General features: G+C 41.4%; 1 protein-coding gene and 1 pseudogene across 6 annotated transcripts in view; one reads left to right on the top strand and one right to left on the bottom strand.

The window, feature by feature from the left end:
* Positions 1-251: 251 nt before the first annotated feature.
* OCLN (occludin) overlaps positions 252-20,090 on the bottom strand; it is a 49,070-nt gene continuing 29,231 nt past the window's right edge. For all 6 annotated transcript variants that reach the window (XM_015101255.4, XM_015101256.4, XM_015101257.4 and 3 more), the window contains 5 exons: positions 15,272-15,417; positions 8,301-8,516; positions 6,570-6,741; positions 4,134-4,175; positions 252-2,780 (listed from right to left, as the gene is read on the bottom strand). In XM_015101255.4, the coding sequence (XP_014956741.1) occupies positions 2,679-2,780; positions 4,134-4,175; positions 6,570-6,741; positions 8,301-8,516; positions 15,272-15,417 (678 nt within the window). In that variant the 3' untranslated portion in view covers positions 252-2,678. The remainder of the gene's footprint in view (positions 2,781-4,133; positions 4,176-6,569; positions 6,742-8,300; positions 8,517-15,271; positions 15,418-20,090) is intronic.
* LOC114118800 (U6 spliceosomal RNA) lies at positions 19,644-19,743 on the top strand (annotated as a pseudogene).

Below are 20,090 nucleotides of genomic sequence, written 5' to 3' on the forward strand. Positions count from 1 at the left end.
AGTGTTCTCCGGGAGATGGTGATGGACAGCGAGGCCTGTCGTCCTGCGATTCATAGGGTCGCAAAGAGTCAGACACAACTGAGCGACTGAACTGAACTGAACTGAATGAGACAATGGATCAATTAACCTATCAAATCATTAGTTTCCTTATCTGTAAAATGAGAATGAGAAATGGTTATGTCAGGAGGCTATCATAAAGATTAAATTAGATTCCATATATGTGTATACGATGTAACTGTTACTACAAATGCTTATAGTTTTAAATTTATTTCAAAAAATACAAAGCACGTATGACAAAATATTAACACTTGTTACTTCTGGGTGGAGGGTTTAAATGTTCATAGTTTCCTGTATTTCTTTAAATGTTTCAAAATAAAAAGAAATTAAAATATTGATCTTACCTACTTGTAATCCAGAATCACACATGTAAGGGAATCACTTTATGTTGTGAATTCTCATGAGATAAACCATGTGCTTTTTCAACAAAATCTTTGGAACAGTGGTTTATAGTGGAAAGCAGAATGCAAACATAACCACAGAAGATCAAAGATGGAAGAGATGTCTGAAATCTAATCTAAACCTCCAACTTTCAGACTAGAAAACTGCCTGAGTTGTTTTTCAAAATTGTATCGCACTGGTTAATGCCAATCCCCCTGGGGAAATCCCCGGCAGTCCCGTGGTTAGGGGGGCTTCCCTGGTGGCTCAGTTGGTAAAGAATTCACCTGCAATGCAGGAGACCTGGGTCAATCCCTGGATCAGGAAGATGCCCTGGACAAGGGCATGGCAACCCACTCCAGTATTCTTGCCTGGGAAATCCCACGGACTGAGGAACCTGGCAGGTTACAGTCCATAGAGTCGAAAAGAGTTGGACACGACTTTACAACTAGACCACCACCACCACCACCACCAATGGTTAGGACTCTGCACTTCGACTGCAGCGGCACAGGTTCTACCCTTGGCTTGGAAAGCCAGCACTCCCCTCCATCCTGATCCTGACTCCTGGAGTGGTCAATAGTGTAAGTACCACATTGGAAAAATGATCTTTTAAACTTTCAAAGTCCAATTTTATGGCACAATTTTATAACGCAAACTCATGCTACCTGATTTTCTGCATTCTGCCAAAGAGCTCTGTTTCATCACAACACTGGCAAACATGCCTTCATAAACTAAATATGCTGACTTCCTAGAATAAAGAGTTTAAATATTAACACACACACAAAATCAATTACGTTGCTCAAGAAGAGTCCTTACTATTTGGCATGACTCCAAAAGGCATGAAAAACAAACTATTACCTTCTGTAGTAAGCATGTGCAATACATAGAAAATTAAGAAATTTTTCAACTTGAACTAAGTCAATGTTACAATGGAAAGCTTATTTAAAAGTGTATCTTTGGAAAATGATTCAGCCTAATATATTAAAAAAATATATATTTAAATGAGAGTTCTAAACTGAGGGGATAATCACAGTCAATTTGGTTAGCTATATATCCAGTATTAGGAAAATTCTGAATTAAAAAAAAATGCTGAGAATTAAAGGGCACCATATGAAATAGTCTGGTGCTTTACAATACTGGATTCCATTTCCAGACAAGTCAGCCTTCTGTTAGCCAAGGATTTAGAGTACTACCAACCAGCAGAGCACCCAAAATAATAAAACTATAACAGATACAACTTCCGAGTATAGTTTCCCACAGCTTAATATTAACAGCACTAATGATGTCAAAAAGGTATATCATGGAAAGAAAACACCAGGTTTAATAATTATAAAATATTTACAAAACTTGAACATTCCCGAAAGATACAGTTCAAGTCAGAATTGAATTATAAATGTAATTAGATACTTTGATAAAAAGGAAACACCTAGTTGGCTTTAAAAAAGTATGTAAACCATAAAAGATAAAAAGCATTTAAAAATACACGACAAAATTCTAACCAGTAGGTTTAAACTTTGATTTTTCAAAAGTAAACATGTATTTACAGTCTTCAAATTTCATACATTTGTTACTTTTACATGATCTTTATTACCAGGATAACATGAAATAAAAAGCTCTTAAGCATTTATACACAGGAAAAAAAAAAATCAATAGGGCAGCTGGTAGAATTCAGTATTCATAGTAGCTAAAATAGGAAAAGGCTGGGGACTTTATCAATGGGGTCATAAAATAGACTTAACCAAAACTGCAAGCTAGCTAACAAGCAGTTTCACTTCAGACTTTATTGCAAGGGCCCAGTTTCCTTATCTGAACATGAATGATTATTTATTTATAAGTAACAGTTATCTGAAGGGAGAATTCTGGGAGGATTAAACTACCCCCTACAAGACCCAATGAGCACACACTTAGGGATTAAGACCTGATTGCCCAGGATGTGAAAGTTCACAGCACAGTCCACTCCAGGACCTTCCTGAAAAGTTTAAAAACCTCAAATAACAGTTCTTAACACAAGAACCAATGTTTGAAGCATAAAATCCTTAGTTGGAGTGTTCAGCCCAGTTGATTATCAAAAGCTATTTATAAACTGCTTCAATACTGATGATATTAAAGCTACCAAAACTCTGTAATGATCACAGAGATTTGGCCTCCCGGGTTAGAGCCCAAAGTCATTTTGACTCCTGACAACATTGCAGAGATGTCAGTCAGATACTTCTTAACCTCTCCAACAACGTGGCGTCTGCCGTCTATGTTTTCCGTCGGTCGTAATCTCCAACCATCTTCTTAATGTGTGACAATTTGCTCTTCAACTGTTTGCAGTAATTCCTCTTACTTTTGTAATCTGCTGACTAAAAAAAAAGGGGGGGGGGAGAATCCAGTAAGTTTAATAAAATAAAAATGAGTTATGTATTAGTTGCTGGGAAGGCAGAGGTGAACAGCAACAACAAAAAGGGAATATTAGTCACACAGAATTGCAAGGAGTGTTAAATGAAGTAACATGCACAAGGCATCCGGCAGCATCTCTAACCACGTGAGCAGCGATTCTCTCTGCTCAATCATAGCTTCTAACACGAGTTTTACAAAGGATACACTCGTTTCTGATGATCTGGAAAGTCATCAAGAAAATGTATTGGCCTTTCTGGCTAACACATGATCTTGAAAAAAAACCAGTAAAGCAAGAAACTGGTTATACGGATTGACTTAGAATAAGGAAACTAGATAAATGGGGAATGAGACAGGAAATTTTACTATATACACCTTTAAACTCTCGAATTAAAAAAAAATTATCTAGCTGCCTCAGGTCTTAGTTGTGGCATGTGGGATCTAGTTCCCTGACCAGGGATTGAACCTGGGCCCCCTGCACTGTAAGCTCAGAAACTTGGCCACTGGACCACCAGGGAACTCCCTGTAGACTTGAATTTAAATTCATGAAATTTCTAGGAATTCCCTAGTTGTCTAGAGGTTAGGACTCTGCACTTTCACTGCTGAATCCAGGTTCAATCCCTGGTTGGGGAAATAAGATCCCACAGGCCGTGTATTGTGATTAAAAAAAAAAAAAAAAAAAAGACTGATGATGCCAAGTGTTGACAAGAATATGGAGCAACAGGAATCTATAAACTGGTACAAACCAGGGACACTGCTGACAATCCCTACCCAAGGCTGGATCCCTATTGCTCAATGACCCTCCAATTTCATGCTTATGAATATATCTAGCAAATGTGTGCCCATGTGCATAGATACTTTAAAAAATCACACACAAGTTACATACTCTATGATTCCATTTATGCAAAGTTCAAAATAGGCAATACTAATCCATAATGTTATAAATTAGGATGGTGGTTACCTCTAAGGTAAGTGTAAAAATTGGATGAGCATACAGAGGGTACCAGGAAATGTGTTTCAAGGGGGTGTCAGTACAAAGGTGTGTGGCTGCTTTGTGAAAGTTTGCCAAGCTGTATATTTATGACCTGTGTACTTTTAACTTCCTTTTCTACTTGTTTGTTTTATTTTTTTAAGTTCCAACTTCTTATAGTTTTCATCTTGCAATTATAGGGCCTTCTGTCTACAATCATTTTATGTGTGACAAGATATGAGAGTATCTAAAGTTCTCTAAAGGCATTCAGAGTCATTCTAAAGGTCAAATGAAAGACACATACTAGAAAAGGTCTTCCTAAAAGAATCTTACAATCTAGGATACTTACTCCCTTAACTTGTTTCAGTCTATTGTACTCGTCGGCAGCAGCCTATTAATAAGAAACAAAGGAATGTGTTTAGTGGGGCATTTTCTCTTTCAAAAGTAACACTCCTGATGTTATACTTTGGAGGAAAAACTGTCAGCTCATGACAAAAATATAAGGAGCTAAAATAAAGAAGTCTTAAAGTTCTCAAAACCTTTAAGGTCAGTGGGAGGGCCTGAAGGAGTCCAGTTACGGGAAATTTACGACACTGAGATGCTTCTCACGTTGCATTCACACCAGCGGGTAACTCTCTGTTCTGTGACTCTTGTCTCTCCCCATGCCAGTCCACATACTACGTGGACCCCATAAAGCTCTGATCCCATTACCATGATAAAATTGGTGTCAGCACCCCGTTAAACTCTCTACGATCTAGTCTCCTATCATTCCAGTGCCCTTTACTTGTAATTCCTTAAAAAAAATTAAGCACATTAATGCTTTCAGATTCCCATTGTGCCCCCTTATAGCCATACTCATGAGGTTCTCATGTACCTCCCCTGCTGTCTGGAGAATCTGCCATCGTTACCATAGTTACTCAGTGAAGCCTCCCCTCAATCTCCAGGCTTTCAGCAGACTTTATTCCTTCTCGGAGGACTTAGTTACAGTACTTTCTATACATACTGTAAGCATGACATCAGTGCCACTGTTTAACTTGTTAGGCATCAGTTTCTCTTCTTTTTAACATGAGCTCTTTGAAGGTAGAAACATGATTCACCTTTCTAACCTCAGCACTTCTACATCAAGCACACAGTAACAGTGAATAAGCATTAGATGGATTGAGAAAGGTTTACAGTACCATAGAGAAGACATAAAAGAAAGCAATAAATAAATTATATAAGAAGCAATTACTTCAAAACCAGCAAGCAGATCACCACAATTAAAAATGGCAAAAAGTATTTTATAAAAGGACTATGAAGTTCCAATAAGTACATGATGTGATTGAAAAAAAAAAAAAAAGGTTAAATACTGGTATCTAAGACACAGGGCAGTCACTTTTCAGGCATAAAACATTAGTGAGATTTGGGTCACAGAAGCCCTCTAGAGCATTACTAGGGGAGAATACAGTTGATATAATCTTTCTGGAGGGTAGTTTTGCAACAAAAGTTTACATGTACATAACCTCTCACTCAGCAATTTCACATACTGGAATTTGTCCCAGCAGATAAGCAAGTAAGTGCACAAGGCTGGAGAGCTTCACCAGTGTAGGTTCACTAGTAGGGGCAGGTAGGGGGAATGGGGAGGGAGACATACTTAAAAGTCTATTCATAGAGAATGACTATTAAGTAAATTATGGTACAATCACAAAATTGAAAATAATGAAGTTTTTTTTAACATATAAAAATCTTTCCTCAGCAAGTAGATCTTTATTATTGATAAAGATTCATTAAAAAAAAATTAAGCACATTAATGCTTTCAAATTTCCACTGTGTTCCATAAACTATTGTTGATAATCATAAACTGCTGTTGAATACAACAGCAGAATATAAGCAATGTCAGAAAATATTTAAAAAGAGAAACTTTCACAACGATGGGAGTAGGTCAAAGAAACACAAGAGGCAACTGAGCTCCTAGTGGTCCTCGCTAAAGCAACTCAAGCAACAAAACTAAGCAGTGCTGGATTGTAAGCTAAAGTCTAGAACAGATATTCCCGCATCTACACTGATATAAATGATTAAATAAATGGAAGTGACAAATTTCCTCTGCAGACAAATTCCAAATAACTTGTGTACGTATACTGCCTTTAAAGAGCTGGAGCATAATTCCCTGATTTCTTAAGTGTGATCTACGCAGAGTGACTTCCTTCCAAAGAGTACAACACAGAGAGGGGGCTTAAGAAGTAAAGAGTAACTTTACATGGACAGACATGACCCCAGACAGGTAATCAGAGGAAAAAAATAAAGACAAGCCACAAACCACTGTTGAGTTTAAAAAAAAAAAAAAAAAAAAAGCAGCAGCAGGAAGGATACAAGTGAAACATGATTCTCTATCAAAGATTACTTCTAGGTACACTTCTGGAGGGAGGGGACATTTTAACAACTAATATTTTGGTTGAAAAAATTTAAGGCAATCTATTTTTCTGTATTCCATTCTGTATTATTTGAATTTTTTTACAGAAAGAAAGAGTAAACTCTTTTCTGTTTATGAATAGAAAAAGTAATGTAGCTATTTTCTTTTAAACAGGAAGGGATGTATGTGCAGATTATTTTCTTATAAATCTGAACTATATTAGTACATGCTTCCATTTCAAAAAGACTTTAAGACTGGATTTCAACTACTATTCAATGAAATTACAGTTTGGTAATTACTAGCAAAACCTGTATCAATACTAGTATAAAGGATAACGTAGCCCCATAGACTAGAATAAAATTCTATGTAATATCTAATTATCAGGTTTGAATTTACCATGTATTCTTCACTTTCTTCTCTATAGTCATCCAGTTCTTTATCCAGACGAGAGAGTTCTTTATTGACCTCATCAAGTTCTGCTTGTAGGCTCTTGTATTCCTGCAGGCCAGTGTCAAAACTTCTCTTGTAGAGTTGTCTTTGTTGATCTGAAGTGATAGGTGGATATTCCCTAAAAATTCAGAGAGAAAATGATTTCTTATATATCCTAAGCAAACTTAAGTTCTACAAAGATAATAAAGCTGGTGGCATGTAGAGAATGACATTCTCTTGGTTTTCTTTTTGTTGCTATTGCTTATGGATAGAGGCAGGTGGGATACAAAGAAGTTCTTTTAAGAATGATTATGCTTCTTACACTGATGCTCATCTGTTGCTTTTTTTTAAAACTCCGCTTTTTATGAAATTTCAGGACGGTCTTAGGAACTCATTTGTTCTGAATACACAACACCACAGGAGAATGGACACTTACATTTAAAGTCTTAAACCTGGAATTATGAACACAAAGGACACTTTCATCCCTTCACTGGCAGAGCCGCTGATTGACTGGTGGCTGTTTTCTGCTACCATCTGTAGTTTTCAGATGGTTTTGAGCATTTTTTTGGTGGGAAGATGGGAGGGCAGGTCTTGTTTTTCCTTAACAGAAATCATTTTGATTGTAAAAGCAGACATGAAAAGGTCCATGTATGAAAATGCATGCTCACTGTAAAGATAATCTGACAGTGTGTCAAACTACGAAAAAACCCTGAAATTCTTGTATCACTTGTATCTCTCAATATACTGGCTATTCCTTACATATGATGGTGATGCTGTTAACCACCCATAATCCACTGAGGAAATACTCTGAGTTGTTCCACAAGACTAAGGAGCTTCATAGCAATACGGAATTTTAAATGTTCTATCTAAGACAGTCTAAGTATCTTCATTTTAAAGAGGGGAGAAATTAAATGATTTGCTCAGAAGGGAAATGAGTATTCAGAATTTCTGAAAGTTTGCATTTAAATTTTGCACGATACAAGATAGGCAAACATTTTATAGACAGGCAGCTAAATGAGACCAAAACTCTCGAGGGGCAAGGTGGGATGAAATATGAGAGCCACCGGTGAGTAAGGGATTTCTAGCTCTATTTGCCCTATCCATCCCTCCTAACAGCTTGAGAAGTAATGTTTTGATTCACCACAATTCACACAGCAAATATTTCTGATTTGTGTCCCAATCCTCAGAATACTTGGGCCAAAAGGCTATAGGTCATACCCAAGTACAGCTGGCGATCAATGCTGGACTATTACCAAACCACTGACACAAAAAGTAACTTAACCACAACACTAAAATGTTAACTCAATTGTTTACAAATCTGTTTGCCAAAGTCCTTTGGATTAAACTTTTAAAAGAATCTCTGGTCTCATCACGAAAGCTTAACTTAAAAGTAAATGTCAAAAGAAAGAGCCGTAACACTAGTCAGGAACTTTCTTGGGTGGCTACTAGCAAAAGTATACAGCACTGGTCAAGTTTGTCATTTTGCAGGGGTGCATGGAAAGTGTTTTAAAGATAAACACATTCCCTCCACGTCAATCTTTATTACAAAAGGGTACTAAGCAGGGGGAAATGTAACAAAAACCTGTCTCCAGCCCTGGTTGGCAAAGAATGAGGTTACACCAGCCACCCTAGGCAAGGAGACAACACCACCAAAACCATGGGATTTTGCAGGGCTTCCAGCGAGAGATGCTCCAGTACCTGATCCAGTCGTCCTCCAGCTCATCGCAGGACTCGCCTCCCGTCGTGTAGTCTGTTTCATAGTGGTCTTGCTCTGCCCGCCTTGACTTCCCTGCTCTGCCCTTCGCGGGAGTCCTTTTTGAAAGCGTCTCCAAGTTACCACTGCTGCTGTAGTAAGGCTGCCGGAAGTCCTCCACAGGTGAAGTCAACGGCAGCTCCTGAGCCACTTCCGGCACCCTGACAAAACAGGAATCATCTGTCCGTGAGCACTACCGCCCTTTGTCAGAGCACTGAGACCACAGAGGGCGGCGGCACCCTCGCGTGGGCCTGCGCTCAAGCAGCCACCTGCCCCGGGCCAAGCCCATCCCCAGCTTCCTGTGCTCAGGTCGGCACCAGCATAGCTCCACTAATACACGAGCCCCTTTAAGGCTCTCATGTAAGGGGAGCCCATTAGTCAACCTTCTATGTAAAATGGATACAAGACTTCACTTTAGGAAACTCCCACAGACCTGGAAGAGGTGTTGACCTGACCTGTGCCCAGGAAATACTCCACAAAAGGCTGTTAGGAAGATAACAATCGCTTCTCTATTCTACAGATTCTTCCAGTTCCACGGAATGCTGAGCGGGGAGAGGAAAGCACATCTATATCTCCCTTTGGGGGCCAACTCCCAGAGATAAGCTCTCCGTAATACTAATTTTAGACTCCTTTATATCACTTCTCTTTTCAAGATACAATGATGAAAAATGAAACAAATTGAAAATTTAAACTAAAAAAAACTAAAAGCAAACAAAGAACCTAAAAAGCATTTTATATTGTAATAGATGAAAGGACTTATTAACACCTATTTTTTAAAACTTTTTATTTTATACTGGAAAATAGCTGATTAACAATGTTGTGATAATTTCCAGTGGACAGTAAAGGGGCTCAGCCAAGACCTCTTTAAATTGCACTGTTAAGCCTGAAGCCTTGAAGAATGATTGAAATGGAAGAGTTACCATTATACTTATTTTTCTAATACCAATTATTTAATATTGCATCAGATTTTTAATTGCATAAACTGTTTCTGCCACAAGCACCAAAAAACAAAGCCTAACATGGAATAAAAGACCAAGAGCTGTGGCAACTCTCGACTACTTCTGAGTAACAGACATGCAAAGCGCACTTTCCCTGCCGCAGAGCTGGAGAAGGGCAAGAGGAGAAACAGGCACCTGAGACTTTCCGACATCAGCCTTGCTACTCAGGTCAACTAGTTACAAGAAGAATTTTGTTGTTGTTGTTATTGCTGTCAACTTACAGAAACTGTCATCTTGAGTTTTACCCACAAAGTGGACTGTTTTCTAGGTGATCCAAAACTGCTTGGTTCTGTTGCCAAAGTCTTAAGACTTCTAATCACACTTACTAATTTCTTGTAGGTGCCAAAAGCTTTCGTGTGTGATGCGGAAAGGAGGGGGGTAGTTGGAGGTGATCGTGGTATTGAGTTTTTCTTTCTAAATTCTATCCAGGTTAACATGGCTTTAAGTGCTCTGCTAACACTACCTCTAAAGGAAGGAAAATGTGACTTTCTCTGTGAGTGAATGATTAACGAGTTCCTAGACACTCTGCCAGCTACTACGCCTCTAGCTTTGAACAAAACCTTTAGAATGCAGTGGGTTTGTCTGAGAGGTTGGGGGCTAGTGGGGGTGGGGGGATGCCTCAGGGCAAAGGAAATTGGAAAAAAAAAAACAAAACCCAAAAACTGTAAGGCAGGCCTCCTCCCATAATTTTATATTATATATTGATATTATAAATCTTCATCTTAGAAGTCTTCCATCTCCCCTCTTCCTACACCCTTTCAAACACTAAACAGTAACTTGATAGAGCATAAAATCTAAAATCGAAACGCTTGGCAAGAAAAGTAGTGTGTACAAATTTAAGAGTTAGGGAATGGGCGCACTCTTAGTCGTCTACAAACCTGCTTTTAGACACAAGTCCAATTAGGCCAAAAATCTGCACAACCCAGAAACAAACAGCTGTACACTTTCCTTAGTATCTGACTCAGTCCCCTAGGCGTGGAAACCTGCTCTTCTATAGTTTCTGACTTCCTTCTTTTTTCTACTTGTTTTATTCTCTCTCTCACACACGTGCCTTTCCTGCTCCATCTCACCCCGGCAGTGTAGTTATCATGCACCTTTGCCCACTCATGTTAGACTGCAACCTCCATGGGAACACGAGCTCCATATTCCCAAGAGTACCTGGCCCAGTATATGGCAGAGGTTCAAGCTAATTACTAAACTGAAAAGACATTCACAAGAATCCTTTTCTGAGGACACCCAGTATCTGGGAGAGAGAGAAACAAAATGCTTGACTGCATCACTGCCATGACTTAGGAATGACATCCATAATATATACGGTATTTTAAAGCCGCCATATATCATTGAGGGTACTATGCAAGCCTTGTCAACCAGACAACTCCATCTTCCTAGACCCCAAAAGGGCCAATCAGAATGTTTTCACTAGGATTTGACCCGTAAGTTTTGGGAAAGGAAATTTCACTCTGAATCCAGGGGTATCAGATCAGGGCAGCCTGAGGAACGTGCATGGCCAGCCTGCAACAAAAGCAGCTGTACTGAGAATAAAGCTAGTAAAGCAACAAGAGCCCTGACATTTCTTGGGTCCCTGGATCATGCTGTGCCTGAAGTTGGTACCACGTGAATCATCAAATTCCTACAACTTGCATACATGTCCTAAGAGACTATCCTACCAGCCTAAATATATAGACAATGATCTCGCACTTAGATCACTTAGATCTAAGTCTAAGCGACTTAGAAGCAGCAGCAGCAGCCGCAGCCAGTGATCTCATCTGGCACTCTGTCAGCCTGCCTTGAAAGCTCTGCATTGCATAAACACTCTACTTCTTTGACTTACAAAGGTTAATTTATCCTGGGTTTGATCCCCAGGTCAGGAAGATCCCCTGGGGGAAGGCATAGCAACTCCAGTACTATTGCCTGAGGAATTCCATGAACAGAGGAATCTGGGGGACTACAGTCCATAGGGTTGCACAGAGTTGGAAGGACTGAATTGACTTAGCACACACATACTTGTCTTGGGTATGAATAGGATAGGAGGGAGTGTACCTACTATCTTCCAAATCCACTTACAAAGGGTAGAGAAGCAACTATCTCCAGCTACATTCTGCTGTTTCCTAATCCAGGATTAATTCTGCTAAGTCACTTCAGTCATGTCCGACTCTGTGCGACCCCATAGACGGCAGCCCACCAGGCTCCCTCATCCCTGGGATTCTCCAGGCAAGATCACTGGAGTGGGTTGCCATTTCCTTCTCCAATGCGTGAAAGTGAAAAGTGAAAGTGAAGTAGCTCAGTTGTATCCAACTCTTCAGGACTCCATGGACTGCAGCCTACCAGGCTCTTCCGTCCATGGGATTTTCCAGGCAAGAGTACTGGAGTGGGGTGCCATTGCCTTCTCCTGGATTAATTCTAACTGTCTTAATATTCTAAATCAGGACATTATGGTGAGCAAGAAGAGCCAGACACTAAAGTAATTACCGTTATGATTCCATTTTTTAAGAATTCTGATATGGTGATAGGTATCACAATAGCGGTGATGGGGAAAGCAGAGTATCCATGAAGAAAAGAATGTTTCAGAACATTTGAAATGCCTCTCTTGATGTGGTGGTAGTTACTTCAGTGTTCACATGCATCAAATCTCATCAAGCTTATATCAAGATTAGTGTTCTTGACTGAATGTATGTTATGCTTTAGGGGGAAAATATCTTAGTAGTGAGGTACCTCATTCTTAACCTGGACCTCAGACAATGTATCCAATTCTAATTCCTTCTCTATCCACTATAACGGTGAGGAGAGGCACCTGTGGGTTACTAAACACCTTCAAGAAACACCTCAGGAAAGGCAGTTTATGACTTGAACGTGCATCCCCTATGTCATCAGATAGATGTACACTGAATCCTCCACAGCACTCGGTGCTCTGCTGTGGACAGCAGTCAACAATGTCTATCACCCCCCAAGAAGCTGCAAGTTCATCACTGCAACACACTGCTGCATTCATCTCCCTTAGCACCACCCCCATCCTGCCCTTCCCCAGGGTCAATGAAATTAAAAGACGCTTACTCCTTGGAAGGAAAGTTATGACCAACCTAGATAGCATATTAAAAAGCACAGACATTACTTTGCCAACAAAGGTCCGTCTAGTCAAGGCTATGGTTTTTCCAGTGGTCATGTATGGATGTGAGAGTTGGACTGTGAAGAAAGCTGAGCGCCAAAGAATAGATGCTTTTGAACTGGGGTGTTGGAGAAGACTCTTGAGAGTCCCTTGGACTGCAAGGAGATCCAACCAGTCCATCCTAGAGGAGATCAGCCCTGGGATTTCTTTGGAGGGAATGATGCTGAAGCTGAAACTCCAGTACTTTGGCCACCTCATGCGAAGAGTTGACTCACTGGAAAAGACTCTGATGCTGGGAGGGATTGGGGGCAGGAGGAGAAGAGGAAGACAGAGGATGAGATGGCTGGATAGCATCACCGACTCTATGGACATGAGTTTGGGTAAACTCCAGGAGTTGGTGGTGGACAGGGAGGCCTGGCGTGCTGCGATTCATGGGGTCGCAAAGAGTCGGACACAACTGAGCGACTGAACTGACTAACTGAACCCTAAGCATCATATTTGCATTTTCCAGATCTTCAAAAAAGTACCTGGGTGTATGCTGGAAGTACCAACTGGTACAACCCTTATGGAGTACAGTTTGACTACACCCATCAAAATCATATAAGCAATTTCCTTTAATCTGGCAATTCTGCTTTTAATATTTTTCCTCCAGATATATCCACATACTTGCAAACTGGTAAAAGTGCAATGTGCAAGTTTATTCTCTGCTGAGGTTTATACAAAACATTCGGGAAAAGTGTGTGTCAATGTGGGATTAATAAAACAGATCTTAGTCTACCCATCTGATCCAGTATTATGCAGACATAAAACAGATGAGCAAAGCTTGCATACTGATGTGCACAGTCACTAAGATACACTGCTAACAGTGTGTCTAATATATTATTACTTTTTAAAAGGAAAAAATAACCAACATATGTACCTGGCCAGCATATTCATTTAAAATAACCTCTGGAAGGACACAAAAGAAACTGGTAACACTAGCTGTTCCTGGGGAGAGGAACTAGATGGCTGGGGACACAGGGCTCCCCTTTTGCTCGTCTTAAATTTTACATCATGAATGTGCTGATTTATTCAAGAAAAGGTAAGATACTTATTTATTTAAAATGTATTTTATTTTTGGTTGTGCTGGGTCTTCATGGCTGTGTGAGGGTTTTCTTTACTTGCAGAGAGTGGGAGCTACTCTTCACTGGGGTACACGGGCTTCTCTTTGCAGCGGCTTCTCTTGTTGCAGTTCCTGGGCTGGTGGGACCCGGGCTTAGTTGCTCCGAGGTGTGTGAGATCGAACCTGTGTCCCCTGCATTAGCAGGCGGATTCTCAACCACTGGCCCACCAGGGAAATCCCTAAGTAAGATATTTAAATTGCTGCAAATGAATCTGTGACAATATCTTCATTCTCATGAAAAAGGACAGCATGTGGGAATGCTGTGGAGCCCTGCAAGCCTTACAATTAACTGGGAGGCACAGCTGGTCACAAGAGGCCTTAGAGATACTTATTTTGTGTGCATGGAAGTTGTGCAAGCCCTAGCTTGAAACTTTCACAAGGACTGCATCTCTACTGCGCACCTCTTCTCACAGCCTCATGTGATTTGGTTTTTGTCAAAATCCAAAGAGAAGAAGGAGAACAGAGAAAATGTTCTTCTTCACTCCTCATTCACAACTGAAATCAAAAGCAGGGTAGAATCTGAAGAACCAAAGTATCTGGAGGGTAAGGCAGAAAGCCAGTCTACTTCCAAACTCCACTCCAGGGTAATAATAAAGCATTCTCAAACTGATCCCAGGCTTAACTCAGCTGCTAGTGTCATCCCATAGGGTTCCAGGCACCCAAACTACTGTACACTCAGAGCAGATCTCAACAAACTGGGCCCACCAGTGGCGGCTGGAAAGAAAACTTTAAACACTAGCGGATAAACCTTTAACGCAGAAGGATCCAATTAGCTAAAGGGAAGGTTTAATTTTTTTGGTCTATGAAGGAACTTGGGGTTCTAGAAGTATATACAGGAACACTAGTTTATCATCCTTGGGCAAAAACTACATTCAAGTCCTTAACAACATCCTCAATGTCTCTCTCTTATCATTAAAGTAAATTAGAAGTCAGCTTCAGGGTAACCTAGAACCACAACAGGGATACTATTTCAATATAGCACCTCCTCTAGGCCAGAAACTCACTGTGAGGCTTTCTTTATTTTAACGTGTAAAACAAAATCTAGAGGCTTTATCAGCTTCACGTCCTCCAGCACGATGAAGGATCTAGCACAGCAAAGGGGCTTCCCTGGTGACAGTCAGTAAAGAATCTGCCTGCAATGCAGGAAACCCAGATGTGATCCCCGAGTCAGGAGAAACTCCTGCAGAAGGAAGTGGCAACCCACTCCAATATTCTTGCCTCCAGTATACAGCCCATAGGGTTGCAAGCATTGGACACAAATTAGCAACTTAACCACCATCACCACAGCAGAGCAAAGGAGTCTCAGAATTCTGGAATGCAAATGAAGTGTTCTAATTTAATAAAAATGTATGTGGATAGTGTTGACCAATGAGTAATCGCTTCCTTCTATTAAAGAGATTACAGGTAGGCAGAGAGACTGAGAACCACATTTAGCTCTGCCATCAATACACAACACCCTTCCACCCTTATCTAAACTTCAAAATCAGAAATAAGAATGAATTTTCTGCACCTGTAAGGCTGTTAAGCCTTTGTAAAAACTGTTGGATGTTCTTTTTTCAAGCTGAATGGCACAAAATAGCAACTGATATATAAATACATGCAAATCTCATTTTTTCAGACTCATTCTAGCAAAAGAAGGCAGACATTACTTACGGGGTTGATTTATAGGAAGACTCTGGATACGGTCGCTTCTCGTTCACTTTACCATTGGCGGAGTAGGCCACCGGGCTGTCCACTCTCTCCACATAGTCTGAGAGGGGAGGGGGCATGTCTTGTGCACCTGCAGAAACGTTTTTAACCTAAGGAAACAGTGCCAAGAGACTCAGTTATTACTCAGCCTGCAACTTAAAGGGGGAAAGAAATGGAAGAAAAATATCATATATAAAATTATCTAATGTTTACTGGGCTCATTAAATACTATTAACCTATCTGATGACCTCATTATTATATAGTGTTAATAGTCAAATTAGCACAGAAATGGTGCTATTGTTAGTTTAACAAATCCAGAATCAATTACAAAGAAGAAAAAAAAATCCTAATTATCTGATTCTCATCCTGACGTGATTAGATGAAATAATCATCCGCCCCATCTTAAGAAGACTAATCTCATTTTATCTGGCCCTCGAGTAACAGTGAGAATTTTCATTTCTAGCAAGTTCTAAGTAATGCTGATGCTGCTGTCTGAGCACCACTCTTGGAAAACCACTAATCCAGGGCAAAGAATATTGGTTCTTCTTAATCCATTCACCCTAAACATGGCATTTTAAGGCTACATTAAGAAGCCCAGGAGCTTTCCTGGTGGCTCAGTGCCTGCCAATGCAGGAGACCGGGTTTGATCCCTGATCTGAGAAGATCTCACATGCTCCAGAGCAACTAAGCCCGGGTGTGCCACACTATTGAGCCCATGCTTCACAACGAGAGAGAACTAGAGAGCAGCCCACAACACTGAGAACTAGGAGACAGTAGGCCCCGTCCTTTATAACTAGAGAAAAGTGTGTAAAGCAACAAAGACCCAACACAAACAAAAACACATAAAAATTTTTAAAAAGCCCAAACTGATTTCTGACTTAGTCATAAAAGATCTGCTTATTCGCCCCCTACGTTTTCAATGGCTCTACCACTAATAGCCTATACGGTATAGCCAGAGCATCACTGCCTTCTCTACCTTCCCTCCTATTCCATGCTGACTCGTGAGTGGATCTGTCCTAAGAACTAATACACAGTGGAGATCATGCCTTGTTAACATGAAAGGTTTCCCAGAGAACCTTTGGGAGAAAATCTACATATAATAATCATAACCAATTAGAGTTTTACCATTGTCTATTAGGTTTCATGCAGTAGATCTAAGACTTTAAATTTCACCTAAAAATCTTCACATATTAATTACTCTGCTATAAAAAGTAACTGCTAAGCCCAGACAAGTCAGAGTTGTTTCAAAGTAAGGGAATAAAACTACGGTGGGAGGGGGGGATAACTCAAAAAATTATTTCCATGAAAAAGGTCAATTTTTCAAAAATAGCACTGGTGGGACTCTTTTAGCTTGGTGATGAGAACAGCAGCATCCAATTATAATACCTCGGTTCACTCCAGATCTGCTGACTACAAGTTCTAGAAAGCCTCAATCACTTCATCTGCAAGACATGGAGAAGCTACCTGCTTCATAAAGTTGTTCTGACAAAATGAGATGACAAGGTATCACAGCACGGGGCCTTTGTGACCACAATAAAAACTCAGGAGATGCTGGTTTCTGGAATCAAAGCTGTTGGAACTGAACGAAGAATTTTTACAAGTATTTGAAGGGGACAAGAGACTTTTAATGGGTTGTTTTGCAATGTAAGTCTTTGCAATGAGATTCAGCATCAACACAGTGCAGTTCCCGGCCACCCACGCACTTTACATCTTGCTATCCATAAAGCACAGCACTAAAACTTGACCTGCTTCTTTCCTATCTCTGCTCTATCACCTGTTACAAGATATTTATTTATCCACCCCTTGAAGTACATAGAGGTATTTATTCTTGATTGTTTAGTATTCCCATGACTCAGAGAGGAATGGAATCATTTCCTTCTGAAAGTGGAGTTTGGCAGCAACTGGGAAACCAGTGGGTGGATTACCAGGGAGTGTGCTCAGATCCCACCACGGGGAGTCGGGTGGGAACCATTCCTGGGGCCCACTGAATTCTTGAGAACTTGACAGCATCACCAAGCTTCACAGGCAGAGGCTCGGTCAAGCCAAAGGCATATTAGGTTTAAAAAGACCTCCTTTTCTCAAAAACCCACTTAACTCTTCTCCAGGTTTCTTTCCTCTCTACAAATTTAGCAGAGGGTGCAGAGCTCATGGATTTCCTACCGATCCGTGGCAAACCGGAAACCAAAACCTCCCCAAAGAGGCGTCTGAGAATCTCTGCAGAGACTTCTCACTGCCCAGGAGGGAAAGCCCTTCCTCCTTTCTTTGCCAGCTAATCCTTAACTAGACTTCCAGTCCTGACTCACTTCCAAGTAGCAGCCATGCCACCACCTCCCGGGGCCTTCCCCACATGCCCCCTGCTGGGAGAGGCCCCTCCCTCTCCTCCTGGCCCGCCAGCACCTGTGCACACACCTCCACCAGAGCACATGTGTAATGAAGACAGAACTGTTTACGCACAGGGTGCCGCTGCTCCCACGTGTCCAATTGCAACAGGCAGTGGACCGCTCTTTAAGCCACCATCGTCTGCTTGCTTACAGCATGCCACGTACTGAATGAGGGATCATTCAGTAGGCACACCTTTACAGGTAAAGTGAGGGGGTCCCTCTACCTGTAAAGTGATCTTTATCTAACACTCTATCTATAAGCAGGTAAGCGAGGGCATCCCTGCAGAAAAAGAACCAGGACTGGTTTTCCTGACGTAAGAGAGGCCATTTGTGATCTAAGCGTGGCCACAACGCTCACCCTCACGCAGATCTCAGTAATTAACCATCTTGAGGGAACCAAGGCATGCAGGAACAGAAAAAAGACACTCAAACAACAGTGCAGTGATAAAGCAGGGTTCTAGTTCCTCCTCAAGGGATACACAACATATCTCTGAGTTTGTCCTAGTTCCTCCTCACAGGATACGCAACGTATCTTTGAGGTTCGCGTGAACTAAGGCTCCCAGCCAGGTGGAGGATGGAATGATGTCGACACTCCCGACTTCAATCAACTAACGCCTGGACTCGTCAACCTCTGCCCCATATTCCATACCGAATTCTCCTCTGCTCAAGCCCCTTCACAAATACACAGGTACCCTTTGCTTAAAACTTATTCTTAAAACTTCCTCAATTTCGCTGTTCAGAAAGATGCTGCTTCGGAAAAGATCCCCAGTGTTCTCCTTACTCGCTCCAAGTAACAGTAAATTCTTCCTTCTCCTTATCAATGGCTTGGTTGTGTCTTTAACTCAGCACCCACCAAGAGGTGAACCCAATTTTCAAGTAACAATACTAGGTACTCCCTGAAGGAGGACGCAAGGGCTCAGGGTGCCAGGACAACTTTCTCAAGGACCTACACCTGGTAAATGGAAACGTGGGATTTAAATACGTGAAAGCCTCGGCTTCAATCCACTGCCTCTCCCTGCCTCCTTCCTCTTCGAGTCCTGCCCAGCCCAGGACCTGGCGAAAAGCAGGAGCCTGGGGTCTGCTGCATAAACCTCTGCTCTACTGCCTTATCAGATGAGCTCTTCTGGGCTGAACTCCTTTATCTCCTACTAGAGTCAGCAGAACTGCAGAGCCTGACCACTGACTTTACCTTCCAGTACAAGTGTTACTTCAACCTTTTTCACACATATGCACAAAAAATTTCAAGGCTGTGCTCGCTTTGGTGGAGCAATACTCTGGTAGCTGCAATGCAAGAGACCAGGGTTTAATCCCTGGGTCAGGAAGGTCCCCTGGAAAAGGAAATGGTGACCCACTCCAGTGTTCTTGCCCGGAGAATTCCATGGACAGAGGAGTCTGGTGGGCTACAGTACATGGGGTCGCAAAGAGTCAGGCAAGATTGAGTGACTAACACTTACTTCAGTTCAGTTGCTCAGTCATGTCCGACTCTTTGCGACCCCATGAATCGCAGCATGCTAGGCCTCCCTATCCATCACCAACTCCCAGAGTTCACTCAGACTTGCATCCATCGAGTCAGTGATGCCATCCAGCCATCTCATCCTTGGTCGTCCCCTTCTTCTCCTGCCCCCAATCCCTCCCAGCATCAGAGTCTTTTCCAGTGAGTCAACTCTTCCCATGAGGTGGCCAAAGTACTGGAGTTTCAGCTTTAGCATCATTCCTTCCAAAGAAATCCCAGGGTTGATCTCCTTCAGAATGGACTGGTTGGATCTCCTTGCAGTTCAAGGGACTCTCAAGAGTCTTCTCCAACACCACACTTCAAAAGCATCAATTCTTTGGCGCTCAGCTTTCTTCACAGTCCAACTCTCACATCCATACATGACTACTGGAAACACCATAGCCTTGACTAGACGGACCTTAGTTGGCAAAGTAATGTCTCTGCTTTTGAATATGCTATCTAGGTTCCTTACTTACACTAAAATTAGAACAATACAGAGAAGATTATTAGCATAGCGCCTGGGCAAGGATGACATGCAAACATGTGATGTGTTAAGTATTTCTGACAAAAATGCCCAGCCAGACTTAAAGATGAATAAGAAGTACCTTGTCCTTGAAAGGAGTTAAGTGTCTAGAGGCAGAGGCAAAATGTGTTTGTAAAACAGGGAGTAAGGTCTTCCCCGAAGAAGCTAAAATATGACTTTTTCTCACGGTACCAACGCGAAGTGAGGATAAACCTCTGCTTTCAAAGGACAGTGGGAGGAGGAGGGGAAGCCACCAGTATCAGTCATTATATGAGTCCTCAACCTGTGTGTGCTGTGGTGAGAACAGGGATTTCCGAGACTCACTGCTATTACTGATAGGATCCCAAGCCAGCCCACAATGCCCACGAAAGGCAGCTAAAGTTCTTT

Source organism: Ovis aries, chromosome 16 (assembly GCF_016772045.2).
Source record: "Ovis aries strain OAR_USU_Benz2616 breed Rambouillet chromosome 16, ARS-UI_Ramb_v3.0, whole genome shotgun sequence".
Lineage (NCBI taxonomy): Eukaryota > Metazoa > Chordata > Mammalia > Artiodactyla > Bovidae > Ovis > Ovis aries.